This window comes from Rhinolophus hipposideros (assembly GCF_964194185.1).
Source record: "Rhinolophus hipposideros genome assembly, chromosome: 11".
Taxonomy (NCBI): Eukaryota; Metazoa; Chordata; class Mammalia; order Chiroptera; family Rhinolophidae; genus Rhinolophus; species Rhinolophus hipposideros.
The window spans coordinates 70,443,185-70,457,015 of record NC_138057.1 but is presented as its reverse complement, the minus strand read 5'-3'; the positions used below and the strand labels follow the sequence as shown (position 1 = coordinate 70,457,015).

At 41.2% G+C, this 13,831-nt stretch overlaps 1 protein-coding gene across 1 annotated transcript; it reads left to right on the top strand.

Annotated features, from left to right (window-relative positions):
- Positions 1-11,880: 11,880 nt before the first annotated feature.
- On the top strand, positions 11,881-12,448 carry LOC308504898 (large ribosomal subunit protein uL23-like). Its single transcript, XM_081066402.1, has one exon. It carries the CDS (start codon positions 11,890-11,892, stop codon positions 12,355-12,357), a length of 468 nt encoding a protein of 155 aa, XP_080922528.1. The 5' UTR covers positions 11,881-11,889; the 3' UTR covers positions 12,358-12,448.
- The last annotated feature ends 1,383 nt before the right edge of the window (positions 12,449-13,831 follow it).

The window sequence follows — 13,831 nt, the reverse complement described above, 5'->3', positions numbered from 1 at the left end:
GTAAGGACCCTGGGGAAAGAGGGCCATGATTCGGTGGGTGCAGGTTGGAAATGGGTGACAGCAGTCACCCATTATAGGCTTGCTATCCTTGACTTACTTAACCCAGAGCAGTGATGGGATTCAAGCCCGAGTGCTAGTAGAAGAGTATTTTCACACAATAAGGATGATAAATATTTGTGCTTTTGCGACATTTTGAAAAATGCTTTCCAAAATGTCTTATTTGATCCCCCAGCCCCTCCAAAACATGGAATGGGAAGGGATTATTATCATCTGCATTTGGAAGTTGAGAAAATAAACTCAGTTGGGTGAAGCAAAATGCATAAGGTCACATCGTTATCAAGAGGCAGAGCTGGGATTTAAACTTCAGCCTCCTGATGGTAAGGGTGGAGCCATTTACATTGGATTTGGCAAACACTTAGAAACAGTGTGGCTTTGGGGTCAGACAAAGGTGGGTTGGAATCCATGCTCTACCCTCGTGAGATCTTTTTGGTTTTAAATGTAGCGGTAATCACTTTTTTGTTTTGTTTTGGTATGCTGTTCTATGAGCATTAATACGTGCATAGGTTCTTGTAAACACTACCCTCAACAGGATGTAGTACACTTCAGACATCTCAAATATTCCCCTAGTCTGGGCCCTTGGTAGGCCCTACTGTGAAACTACTGGGGTATTCCTGCCAGTGTTGCTTCTGATAAAAGTGACAATGAGGAGCAAACTCAGATGTCTGAGTGCATGGTAGGTACACTGGTGAGGAAGGTTGGAGCTGCAAGTGACAGAGAATGCCAATAATGATAGCTGAGGCCAAAGGATACCACTTTTCTCACCTCACGAGAAGCCTAAAGGTAGAGGCGTGGCATGAGCTTCTGGCCCACTTCTCTGTGAGGCTCTTGGCTCCACATATCGGCTTCATTCTCAGAATGTTAACAGAATGCTGTAGAGATTCCTCTAGGTGTCACTTGCAGACATAATGTATCGAGAGGCATAAAGGTGCTGTCTTCTGCCCTTGCCTTCCTAGGAATAAAGTACCCTTGTCTAGAAGCCCCAGAGTAGAACATCCTTCTCATTATTAATGACCAATTTTGGGTCACGTGCCTCTTAGTTAACTAATCATGGGCAAAGGGAATAGGATTCCCCTGGTTGGCTTATGCAGCATGGATACAACAAGTAGGCCTGGGACATTGCCAATTTCTCATCCTTGATTGGATAGTGGGTTCTGTTAAGTTGTGGGGAGTGGCGTTATGGATAAAGCATATCAAAAAACAGGAAATTTACAGGTGGAATCCTGCTGACAGCTCACTTCCCCTTGCCTGAGACCATTGCACCCCTCTCCAATAGGCGTCTTTCATGTTAGAGCGTGTGTGTGTTTGAGAGAGAAAGAGTGAGAGAGAGACAGAGAGAGAGAGAGACAGAGAACTAACTACTGGAAATATTATACGGCAGATATGTTGCCCTATAGTGACAATAGTAACTTGTTTTTTATTGTAAATAAAATAAAAATTCCACCAAAAATACATTCGTTACAAAACTCTGTATCTCTCTATTCTGCATTTCCAGTAAGACAATACTTCCAAATCCAAGCAATATCAGAAAGAAATAATTAGTTGATTTGTATAAAATAATATAATTTATTCAAGTATTTCCTTTTCACTGTGTAAGTTGCAGGATAAAGTTGCTGTATAATCAGTGCCTAAGTGACTCATCTGAGAGGCTGCATGTTGTTTTTGCTTCATTTTTTATTAGGACTTTCCAGTCGCTGGTTGGTAGGAGGCAAACATTTCCAATAAGTTTTAAAACAATGTTTTATGGGTTTTCATTTAGTGCTGACAAACGATGGGCACAAAGCAGTAAAATGTCTTAACAGAGGTCAACTAGCCCGTCAACTTCAGCTCTAGGACTGGGGTAGTTATCTTGATTCACAATCCGTTTAATCTAGTCCATTCTCTTGGTCACTTTCTCAGGGTGTTCGTCAGTACGAGGGCTCCTGGAGGACACAAGCTATGTCTTATTCACCTCTGTGTCCCCACACAGTACCTACCGATCGGCTCTGGTCATAGTAAGTGCTCAGTGGACAGTGGCTGACTGAACTTATTAATGTCAGTAGCTGTTCCTGGTACTTAGGATTCCATGTTTATCTCGTCCTCAGTGTGTCTTTGTAGATATCAAAATACATTTATTTTCCACATCTGTTCTTTTCACTGGGTCTGCCTCAGGTAATATAGAAAGGGAAAGCAATGGGAGATCTTGCTATTTGATCTCAACGAATAGGGAAATAAATGCTTTTTTATGTGGCAGGGTAACGTACAGCTTACCAACCATTTATGCTGATAGGGTAACTGAAGGAAGGGATTGAGTGATCTTGCCCAAGGCCACAGTGGCCCCAGAATTTCGGTTAACTCAAGAAGGTTGTTCTGTTATCAGTGCTTTGTGGTGCCGTTTGAGATACCAAGAAAAGTTTTCAACTAAATAATGCATCCTGCCTATTGATGCTTGAAATTTCCCCATTAGTATTTGGTCTCTTTACACGAAGTTTCTATGTCAAATATAATTTGACATTATATTTACATAACACTTTTGAGTTTACAAACTACTTTAGGCATGATCTCACTGATCCTCACAGCAGCCAGGGAGAAATGGGCAGGGCAGGCATAATTAACCCAGTCTTGCAGAGTAGGAACCAAAGCTCAGAAAGGCTAAATAACTTGGGAAACCAAGGGGCCTTGAAAGCTACGAGGATGTTGGCTTCAAAGTAACTAGCCTTTTGTTTACTGCCCCCCAAGCCCCGCGAAACTTTCCTGTCTCTGCTAGTTGGAATTAATTCTTCCATGATTTGTGTGGAAGTGCATCTGATAGCTCTTGTTACAGCATTTGACTAGTTCTGTTTTGTTTTTTATAGTATCCCAATACTTCTAGGGAACGTAAAGTTAGTCTGGTCCAAACAGAGCTCTGCTGCTTGAATTCCATCTGAGTCATCCTTTACAAGGAGTCAGCTAGGCTCCTTGAATACTTCCACTGATAGGGATCTCACTACCTGTCAAGGCAGCCTGCTTCTCTTAGAAGCCGTCTTATAAAATTCTCTGTTTTAGATAGGTTTCTGCCTTCCTGGGAGAATGGGAGCACTGTGTGGACAAGGCTGGGTGCCCTAATGCAAATATTTTTGAAATACAAAGTACAAGCCATTGGTCTGGCCTCTCATAAACTGGATGCATATCATAACTGAGTGTAAGGAGATGTGAGATATGAAAGCGTAATAATATACGGAACAGCCAGCAGCAGGGAGATATAAACTAACTGGCTGCAGGGAGATAACAGCTAAGCTAAGTCAGGGGGAAAACAGGGATCTTGTTTTTTACTAGAAAGGTGCAAAGGACAGAATGATTGGTTGGAGGCAGCAAAACATGGTAAGAAAGCAGAGGTCGGACAGCCTGGTGGTTAAGCTCCTGAACATTGGCATACATGCATGCATTTCAATCCTGGCTTTATTATTAGCAGCATGCCCCTGAGAAAGCCACTTCATTCTCTGTCACCCAGCTTCCTATATAGAAAAGAGAGAGTAAATAAATGAATTAATGCATGAATAGCATGAAGAACAGCACATGGTATATCGTTACCTTTATGATGGAATTGGTGGGCTGGAAGCCTGGGTTCTAGCCCTGGGTCTGCCTCTAATGAGCTGTGTGAAGTTATCTCCATGCATACTTTTCTTGAGTCATCATCAATAATATGGGGATGAGTACGTTTACTGCACAGAGTGGTTACGGTGATTAAATGAGATAAATATACTATCTCATTCCTTAGTTAGCTGCCCACTGCTCTGAGATTCAGGTGAAGTTGGTGGGAACCCTGCACATTCTGCGTCCTGTGCAGACCCAAAGCCTTTCCCAAGATAGCAGGGAATTCCTGGGGCACTGACCTCCCTGGCCCCATCTGGGACTCGCTGGTCTTGTCCTGTGGCCTCATGTCTACCGTGACACTAGACTGAGTCTCTTCTTCAGCTTTTGCAACAATCACCAACAGTTCTCACTTCAGGTACTTGTGAATTAGGTGGACACTGCTAATGACTTGAAGGGAGCACATATGTGTGCGTGTATGTGTGCGCGATGGGGAAAAGCCGCATCCACAGCTCCCAGACTCTCACTGTGAGTATATGCATATAGCCTTCCTCTGCTATCTTCTCTGTACCTCCTCACACCCAGATTGTCTAGGAAACCTCAAATTATTCTCTCTTTTATAAAAAGCAATTGACCATTTCCTCAGATGTTTTGGCACCATCAGCTATTCAAGTCTTAGGTCCCATCTTCTATCCTGAGCATTTATAAAAAGACTTTTTCCAAATAAGGACAGCCTCGTTCCCACTGTCTTTCAAATGAACTGGTAAGTCTATAAAATTTGACTATGTTTCCAATGACTGTTACTTCTCCCACATTCACTTTCAATTGAATAACTCGTCCTCAGAACCCTTCATTCTTTCACCTGGTGAGACGTCCCCACGTCTGTGAATTCTGCTCCCTGGAGAATAGAGACACATTGTCCTAAACACTGAAAACACAGTGTAGCCATTTCCCACAGGAAGCCAGGATAAAAGTCATCCCAAGTTGTACTAAATTGTGACTCAGGCCCAGCTGACATTGATAACAAGGGGACATGCTCTGAACTGAGGGTCTAAGTGTTCAAGGACAAAGGAACCAATCAGGCAATAAATACATAAAGAGGAGCGATCCGAGTGCAGAGGAAAACAACTGGTCTGAACATTTTTGTCCAGACTTCGACACCACCTCTCTTATCAAGCTCTGATAGTTCCCCGAAGGCCAAGCTTCCTATTCACACAGGAAAAAACACAACCGAGCAGCCGTTTTTTCCCCCTAAGAAGGAAACAAGATTTCTCCCAATCTGTTTTGTAAAAATTTTGGAAAGTGATGTGTACATTAAAAAATTTAGAAAGATATTAAAATGAAAGAGCCCCATGCGTTCATTGCTAAGTTGCCACCGTGTCCTCTGGAGAACAATTTTCCAAAAAGGTGAACTTTCATGCATTCAATGAAATGCACTGAAGAGCCTGGCTGCACTAGGCTTCGTGAGTCCTGAAGGCAGAAACAGTCCCTGCTATAATGGTGCTTATTTATTAAGCCAATGAGAATGCAAGTGATGATTATTTGAATGCACATCTTGAAGGAGAACCCTACAGGTTCCCATCAGAGAGCTACAGAAGGCCTGGCCTGGTTTGAGGGGCCAGGGTAGGTGCGCTCAAGGAAGGGATATCTGAATTGACACCTGCGATGGTTAGTTTAATGGATCAACTTGGCTAGGCAATAGTAACGAGTTACTGAAACACACAATAATCTAGGTGTTGCTATAAAGGGATTTTGTAGGTGTGGTTAACATCTATTAATATCATCTAAAGTTGACTTTAAGCGGTTACCCTTGAATAATGTGGGTGGGCTGCACCAAATCAGTTGAAAGCTTTAAGAGCAAAAACTGAGGTTTCCCAGAGAGAGAAATTCTTCTTCAAGAATACAGCATCAACTCCTGCCACACGTTCCAGTCTATCAGCCTGCCTTGTGGATTTCTGAGTTGCCAACCCCACAACTGCATGAGTCAATTCTATGAAATACAGATAGGTAGGTAGGTAGATAGGTAGAAAGAAGAAGGAAAGAAAGAAGGAATTAAGAAAGGAAGGAAGGAAGGAGGAAAGGAAGGAAGGAAGGAAGGAAGGAAGGAAAGAAAAAAGAAAGAAAGAAACAAAGAAAGAATACACACAAACACACACACACACACACACACACACACACAGAGTCTCTCATCAGTTCTGTTTCTTTGGTGACCTAGACTGATACATCTAAAGGATTTGTAGTACTTAGGCAGGTGAAGAGTGAAGATAAGAAGTTGGAAAAGGTGTTCCAGGCAGAGGAAGAGCCTGTGTGGAGTCCTGCTCACCATTTCTCACTTCATGTTTTTCATGCCTTCAATGGCTCCTAGTTCTGCTTTTTGGATTTGTTGGAGGATTTCCTCTACTTACCTTCCTTGCAGCTACCTTGATGCAACTCCAGGCCCTGCTGGTGTTGAGTGTCCCATTGATAACTGCATCAATGGGGAGTCGAGGGAGATGCTTGTACAGGCAGAAAGGCCCTTGAGCTTGGAGTGTAGTGTGCTGGGTTTCAGCCCAGATCCCCACTTCTTCCTGGGAATCCTTGGGCATATACCAAAGTCTCTCTGGGACTCAGCGTTTTTTTTGTTTGTTTGTTTGTTTGTTTGTTTTTGTTTTTGCTGTTCTGTAGTATGAGACAAATAATGAGTTAATATTTATTGCACTCTTAGTATATTCCATGCACTGTTCTAAGCTAGTAAGTATTAATTCAGGTAATCCCCTCCGTAGTCTTATGAGGCGGGGATTTTGTGGTCCACACTTCACGATGAGATGCTGAATGGGTGAGGCGATGGTCAAGCCCTCACAGCTTGCAGGTCTCAGATGGAGTCCAGCTTTGCACCCTTAGCTCACAATCATCACGTTTACGACGATCCCCGTGTCCCCTACCTTCCAAGCCTGTTGCAAGCACTAGCTCTCAAATGGCTGTTTTAAAGCCCATAAAGCTTCATGAATGGAGATTATTATTATACTGTTTTCCTTACATCTCTGCAGAAGGCTCTGAGACGTTTTCCCAAATTGTTTTAATTTTTGCCTTATTTTTACTGAGTGTTTATTTTCTGAGTGTCAGGTACTGCAAGATCTCATTGAATTCCAGCATCAGTTCTCTGAGGAAGACATTTGATCTTTGTTTTAGACCAAGGCGCACTCAGCCATGTAGGTAACATGAGAAGCCAGTAATGTGTCCTTGGTCACACAGCTGCAATTTGGAGCCAAGTTGGTCGGAGAGGAAAGTCCCAGCCATAACTACTTCCTATGTTTCAGGCACCCCACCAGCCTCTGCCATTCATGCTTTGATGGGTGGGGTGGTACCAGTCCCAACGCTAAATTTCTTCCTCCCTGGACATTTCACTTTGAGGGAAGAAACAGTTTCACTAGCTTTTTAAGAAATTTACATTAATCACTTTTAAACACACACTCCCCAAGTTACGATTTTGATTTACAACTTGGAGCGGCCTTATTTCCTCGGCAATGTCTGCGGCTTGCTCAGATGTGGAAACGCAGGGAACCTCACCTCTGTCCGCCTCCTTCTTCCTCCTGCACAACCTGGGGTCCCTTCCTTCACGTGTGTTCTCTCTTCTCTGGATCTGTTGTTTCCTCCTCCCACTCACACGCCTGCTTGCCCGTTCATTAGCTTGCTGCTGAAGCTCCTGGGGCAGTGGGCTCGGAGGCTGTTTTGATGTTCTGCTTGTTGTGGAAATAAGCTCTTCCTCACACACTCACACACAGCTTGTGTTCTCCTAATGGAGTACGTGGCATGCGTTCCTCTGCAGATCTGGTGCAAAAAAGACTGCGGACTCCAGGGGAGACCGAGGCAGACGTTCCAGTAGCAGAGGTGTTTTCATGGAGAGGGCATCTTGCAATTCATTTCGATTTGTTTTAATGCAGTACTGGTTGACTGCCTACTGTGTGCGTAGATGATACTGATTTTGTTTTAAGCATAAATATTGTGTAGCTTTCTCCATATAAGAATCCATAAGGAGACTTGGGCAAGGGTGAAGAGATCAGGGGATGAGGAGAACACAGGTAAAGGAGATGTGTTTTGCAGTGCATTCTGGGAAAAATTAAGGGAGCTGCAGCACAGAACACCCCAGGTGGTGTCTGTAAGTTCCAGAGAGTGTGGGGTGGTTCTGGGGAAGTGTAAAGGTATGAAAGGGGACTGGTGGAGAGCGAAGATCTACTGAGCGTAATAAATCCCACAGGCTGGAGAGGAGGATTGAAAAATGAGCATACGACACTTTGATGTGACTATTTTGATGTTATGGGTTTGCAAACATTTTGATGCGGCCTGAAACAGAAGCTTTTATACCTTCTGTTTTTATTTCTAGTGCACAGTAATGTGAGTAGACAGTGTCCTTGGCCCGTTCCTTATTTTTTCCTTAAGCCACAATCCTTGCATGAGGTATATTATCCCTTCCATGGTGTCTTTCTGTCTTCTCACATCCCTATGTTGTGGTTCATCCCTAAGCCTGTGGCTGCCAAACCTCCAACTGGCTGTGCCCCAAAGTCCTGCCCAGGGATCAACACACGCGTGAGCAGAGAGTTCTTTTATAGCCAAGCTGAGATGAATAAGGTAAATAAAATTTCCCAAAGCTTTTCTCTATGGGAAGCAACTTCATTACTCTGTGTCTCTGAGCATACTGTGAATCTTGCAAGGAAGGCATGAGCAGGGAAGCTGTGCTGATTTTCGACTTAAAGTCTATTTTGTCGGATACAAGTATAACCACGCCTACTCTCTTTTGGTGACCATTTGCATGAAATGTCTTGTTCTAGCCTTTTACTTTCAGCCTATGTATATCCTTAAATCGAAAATCTTGTAGACAGCCTTTAGAGTTGAATCTTGTTGTTTTTTTAAATCCATTCAGCCACTCTATATTTTTTGATTGGGTAGTTTAATCCATTTACATTTAAAGTAATTATTGGTAGGGAAGGACTTGCTATTGACATTTCGTTAATTGTTTTCTGTCTGCCTTGCAGTTATTTTGTCTTTCTTTCCTCTCTTGCTGTATTCCTTTGTGTTTTATTAATTTTTTTGAATTGATATGTTTTGATTTTTTTCTCTTTTTCTTTTGTGTATTTTCTATAGGTATTTTCTTTATGGTTACCATGGCACTTACGTATAACATGGTATGGTTATAATAGCCTATTTTAAGATGATAAGAACTTCACTTTGCCAGAGGGAAAGAAAACATTATATAATGACAAAAGGGTCAATTCACCAGGAATATGTAGCAATGGTAAATATATGTACACCCAACATCAGAGCACCTAAATGTATAAAGCAAACATTGGCAGAATTGAAAGGAGAAATAGACAGCAAAACAATAATAGTAGGAGAATTTAATATCCCATTTTTAATCATGGATAGACTATCCGGAGAGAAAATTAATATGGTAACAGTGGACTTGACTAGACTGAGTGGTCCTAAGAGACATATACTAACACACACGAGCAACAGAACATGTTTTCTTCTCAATGCACACGAATCATTCTCCAGGGTAGATTACATGTTAGCTTCCAAAATGAGTCTGAACAAAATTAAGAAGATTGAAATCATACCAAGGATTTTGACCACGATAGAAGGAAATTCGAAATCAGTAGCAGAAGGCACACTGGAAAATTCACAAATATGTGAATTTAAACAACATACTCCTAAACAACTATTGGTCAAAGAAGAAATCAAAAGAGAAATTAGATAATGTCTTGAGACAAACAAAAATAAGAACACCACACTCCAAAACCTAGAGGATGAAGCAAAAGCAGTACTAGGAGGGAATAAATGTCTCCATTAAAAAAGAAGAAAGACCTGAAATAAACAACCTGGCTTTAACTTCAAGGGTCTAGGAAAAGAAGAACGAACTGATCCCAAGGTTAGCAGAAAGAAGGAAATAATAAAAACTGAAACAGAGATAAATGAAATAGAGAATTAAAAACTGTAGGAAAGATCAACAAAACAAGGATTTGGTTAACAATTAAGAAGGAAATCGTACCATATGTAACAACATGGATGGACCTTGAGAGTATTAGGCTAAATGGAATAAACCAGTCAGAGAAGGATGAATACCATACGATTCCACTTATATCAGGTTTCTAAAATAGTCAAATGCATAGGAGCAGAAAGTAAAATGGCGGTGGCCAGAGCCTGAGGTGAGGGGGAAATGGAGGAAGTTGTCATTCAACGGGTATAAAATTTTAGTTATGCAAAATGAGTAAGTTCTAGAGCTCTGCTGTCCAATCCTGTGTGTGTATTTAACCATACTGTATTGTACGCTTAAAATTTTGTTGGCCATAGATCTCATGTTAAATATTCTTATCACATTGAAAACAAAACAAGTAACACAAAAGCAAGAAAGTCGCATTGCAGTTAACTTGTTCCTTTTGTGGGAGAAAGGCTGCATGCTACAATGCAAAGATCTTCAAAAGGGACTCAGGATGTGTGGTTACAAGTCTCATTTCTGTCTCTTGCTAGTTCTGAATCATTTGAAAACTAATTTTATCATTCTATTTCCTCAGTCTGTAAAATGAGAATAAGACAATCTGCCTGAACTGCGTCATCACAAGATTATTACTAATCTAGTGTACTTCCTAAGTTCCAAAGCCTTTTGAAAGATCCACCATTTAATTGGGTTCAGAAATTATTTTCTCACCTTCCTCAAGAAAATTCCAAGGCTCAGCAAGGTTCAGTGCCTTGCTCAAGGACACACAGCTAGCAAATCATACAGTCAAAATTTGAATACAGGTCTTCTGCTTTTTAGTAGAATATTTTTCTTGGTATGGAGCTTGCAAATTGTATGACTTAAGAAAAAACCTTGCCCTCTTCAAAGATGTTTTCTTATTATCCTACCATTATTTCTGAAATTTCTAAAATTAGTGTTAAATCTTTTTTTAAAATTTATTGGTGTGACAATTGTTAGTAAAATTATATAGATTTCAGGTGTACAATTCTGTATTACATCATCTATAAATCCCATTGTGTGTTCACCACCCAGAGTCAGTTCTCCTTCCAGCACCATATATTTGATCCCCCTTACCCTCATCTCCCACCCTCCACCCCCCTTATCCTCTGGTAACCACTAAACTATTGTCTGTGTCTATGAGTTTTTGTTTCTCATTTGTTTGCCTTGTTCTTTTGTTGTTTTTGGTTTATATACCACATATCAGTGAAATCATACGGTTCTCTGCTTTTTCTGTCTGACTTATTTCCCTTAGCATCATACTCTCAAGATCCATCCATGTTGTCACAAATGTTCCTATAGCATCTTTTCTTAATGCCGAATAGTATTTCATTGTGTATATATACCACAACTTCTTTATCCATTCATGTATCGAAGGACATTTTGGTTGTTTCCATGTCTTGGCCACCGTAAACAAAGCTGCAATGAACATTGGAGCACACGTGTCTTTATGTAAAAATGTTTTCATTTTTTGGGTAGATACCCAGGAGAGGGATTGTTGTGTCATATGGTAATTCTATTCGTAATTTTTTGAGGCACCTCCACAGGGCCTTCCATAATGGGGGCACCAGTCTACATTCCCATCAACAGTGTATGAGGGTTCCTTTTTCTCCACAGCCTCTCCAACACTTGTTACTATTTGTCTTGTTGATGAAAGCCATTCTGACTGGGGTGAGGTGATATCTCATTGTGGTTTTCATTTGCATTTCTCTGATGATTAGTGATGTTCAGCATTTTTTCATATGTCTATTTGCCATTTGTATGTCCTCTTTAGAGAAATGTCTCTTCAGGTCCTCTGCCCATTTTTCAACTGGGTTGTTTGCTTTTTTTGTTGTTGAGTTTCATGAGTTCCTTGTATATTTTGGATATTAGCCTCTTATCAGAGGCACTGTTTATAAAACCCTTCTCCCATTCAGTTGGTTGCCTCTTTATTTTGTCGATGGTTTCTTTTGCTGTGCAGAAGCTTTTAAGTGTCATATAGTCCCATTCGTTTATTTCAGCTTTTACTTCCATTGCCTTTGGAGTCAAATTCATAAATGCTCTTTGAACCCAAGGTCCATAAGTTTCGTACCTATGTTTTCTTCAATGCAGTTTATTGTGTCAGGTCTTATGCTTAAGTCTTTGATCCATGTTGAATTAATTTTGGTACATGGTGACAGATAGCAGTCCAGTTTCATTCTTTTGCATGTGGCTATCCAATTCTGCCAGCACCATTTATTGAAGAGGCTGTCTTTCCTCCATTGTATGTTTTTAGCTTCATTGTCAAAAATTATCTGTCCAAAACCCTTTTCACGAAGATGGCGCCGAAAGCGAAGAAGGAAGCCCCTGCCCCTCCCAAAGCCGAAGCCAAAGCGAAGGCTTTGAAGGCAAAGAAAGCCGTCCTAAAAGGCGTCCACAGCCACAAAAAAAAGATCCGGACGTCACCCACCTTCCGAAGGCCCAAGACACTGCGGCTCCGGAGGCAGCCTAAATACCCCCGGAAGAGCGCTCCCAGGAGAAACAAGCTTGACCACTATGCTATCATCAAATTCCCCCTAACTACCGAGTCGGCCATGAAGAAGATAGAAGACAACAATACACTTGTGTTCATTGTGGATGTCAAGGCCAACAAGCACCAGATCAAACAGGCTGTGAAGAAGCTCTATGACATTGACGTGGCCAAGGTCAACACCCTGATCAGGCCTGATGGAGAGAAGAAGGCATATGTTTGGCTGGCTCCTGACTACGATGCTTTGGATGTTGCCAACAAAATTGGGATCATCTAAACTGAGTCCAGCTGGCTAATTCTAAATACAAACGTTTTTCACTGTAAAAAAAAAAAAAAAAAAAAAAATTATCTGTCCATATTTATGTGGTTTTATTTCTGGGTTCTCAATTCTATTCCATTGGTCTATGTGTCTGTTTTTCTGCCAACACCATGCTGTTTTGATTATTGTAGCCTTGTAGTACAAGCTAAAGTCAGGCAGTGTGATACCTCCGGTATTGTTCTTTTTTCTTAAGATTGCTTTGGCTATTTGGGGTGTTTTGTGGTTCCAAACAAATCTGATGAATTTTTGTTCTATTTCTTTAAAAAATGCCATTGGGATTTTGATGGGGATTGCATTAAATCTGTATATTGCTTTTGTAATGGTAATATGGCCGTTTTAACTATGTTGATTCTTCCAATCCATGAGCACGAAAAATTAGTGTTAAATCTTGATCAGTTTTCTGGAGATGTGCTTTCTTACTAGGTGAAGGCATTTGAGAGAGGATGAAAGGTGGGTTCTGACTTAATGAAACCCCCTAGAAAGCTCTGTGTGTGTGTGTGTGTGTGTGCGCGCGCGCGCGCGCGCACGCGCGCACACTCATATTTAATGCTATTGTTCTTTAAGGGGAGGATAGAAGAGAAGTGGGAGGGTTTGATTTTTTTTTTCCCTTCCCAGTTTTCTTCAAGGAATGAACAAGATTATTGAGAAATATTCTACACGCAATTGACCACTTTTGCTTGGACACGGTCTTCTGAGCAGTTCTTAACATCTGATACATGAGTCAAAAACTAGCCTATCCCCAGAGAGCCCACATGCAATAAGAGAACAAATTCCATCCTTAACAGGAACAGAGAAACTTTACTCATAGAGATTCTTGAAATTATCACCTTGGCTAGCACCCATCTTTTAGACTTGCTTATTCTGTGAAGCTCTCAGAAGTAGGATCTTCTGGCTTAGGACCCAAAACTTTGCTGGTATTAAAAAAGCACATGCCTACGTAAAAGTAACAATCTTGTCAGGGAAACAGTCCATTTATTTCATCCCTTCATCCTGGGAAAATCACACAGAATTCACAGCTTTCCATTTATAAAGATCTCGACAATATTCTTAACAATTTTGCCATCAGCTGGTACTGCTACAAGGGTCTCTTTTTATTCCTCAGTGCGGACATCCAATTCTGTAGTGTCTGAAGCTAAGGGATAGGTGGGAATGGATGAAGAAATTCATACATTTTCATAGAGAGCTTGGGGGAGCTGGTGGGACATCAAAAAGCTCTTAGAGAACAGTTGACAGATGACTTCGGAATAAACAAATCCCTTAAAACATTCAGGGTGTAAAATATTAATGGAACCAGTGCTTGGCCCCAAAAGCATTTGAGATATTTTATTGACGCCAAAACGTTTAAAAAATAGTTAAGCAATGTTTAATGACCTAGAAAAGCTGAGCTGTTCACCCAGTCCTGTGTTATTTGTGAAGTGCTTGGAAGAGCCCC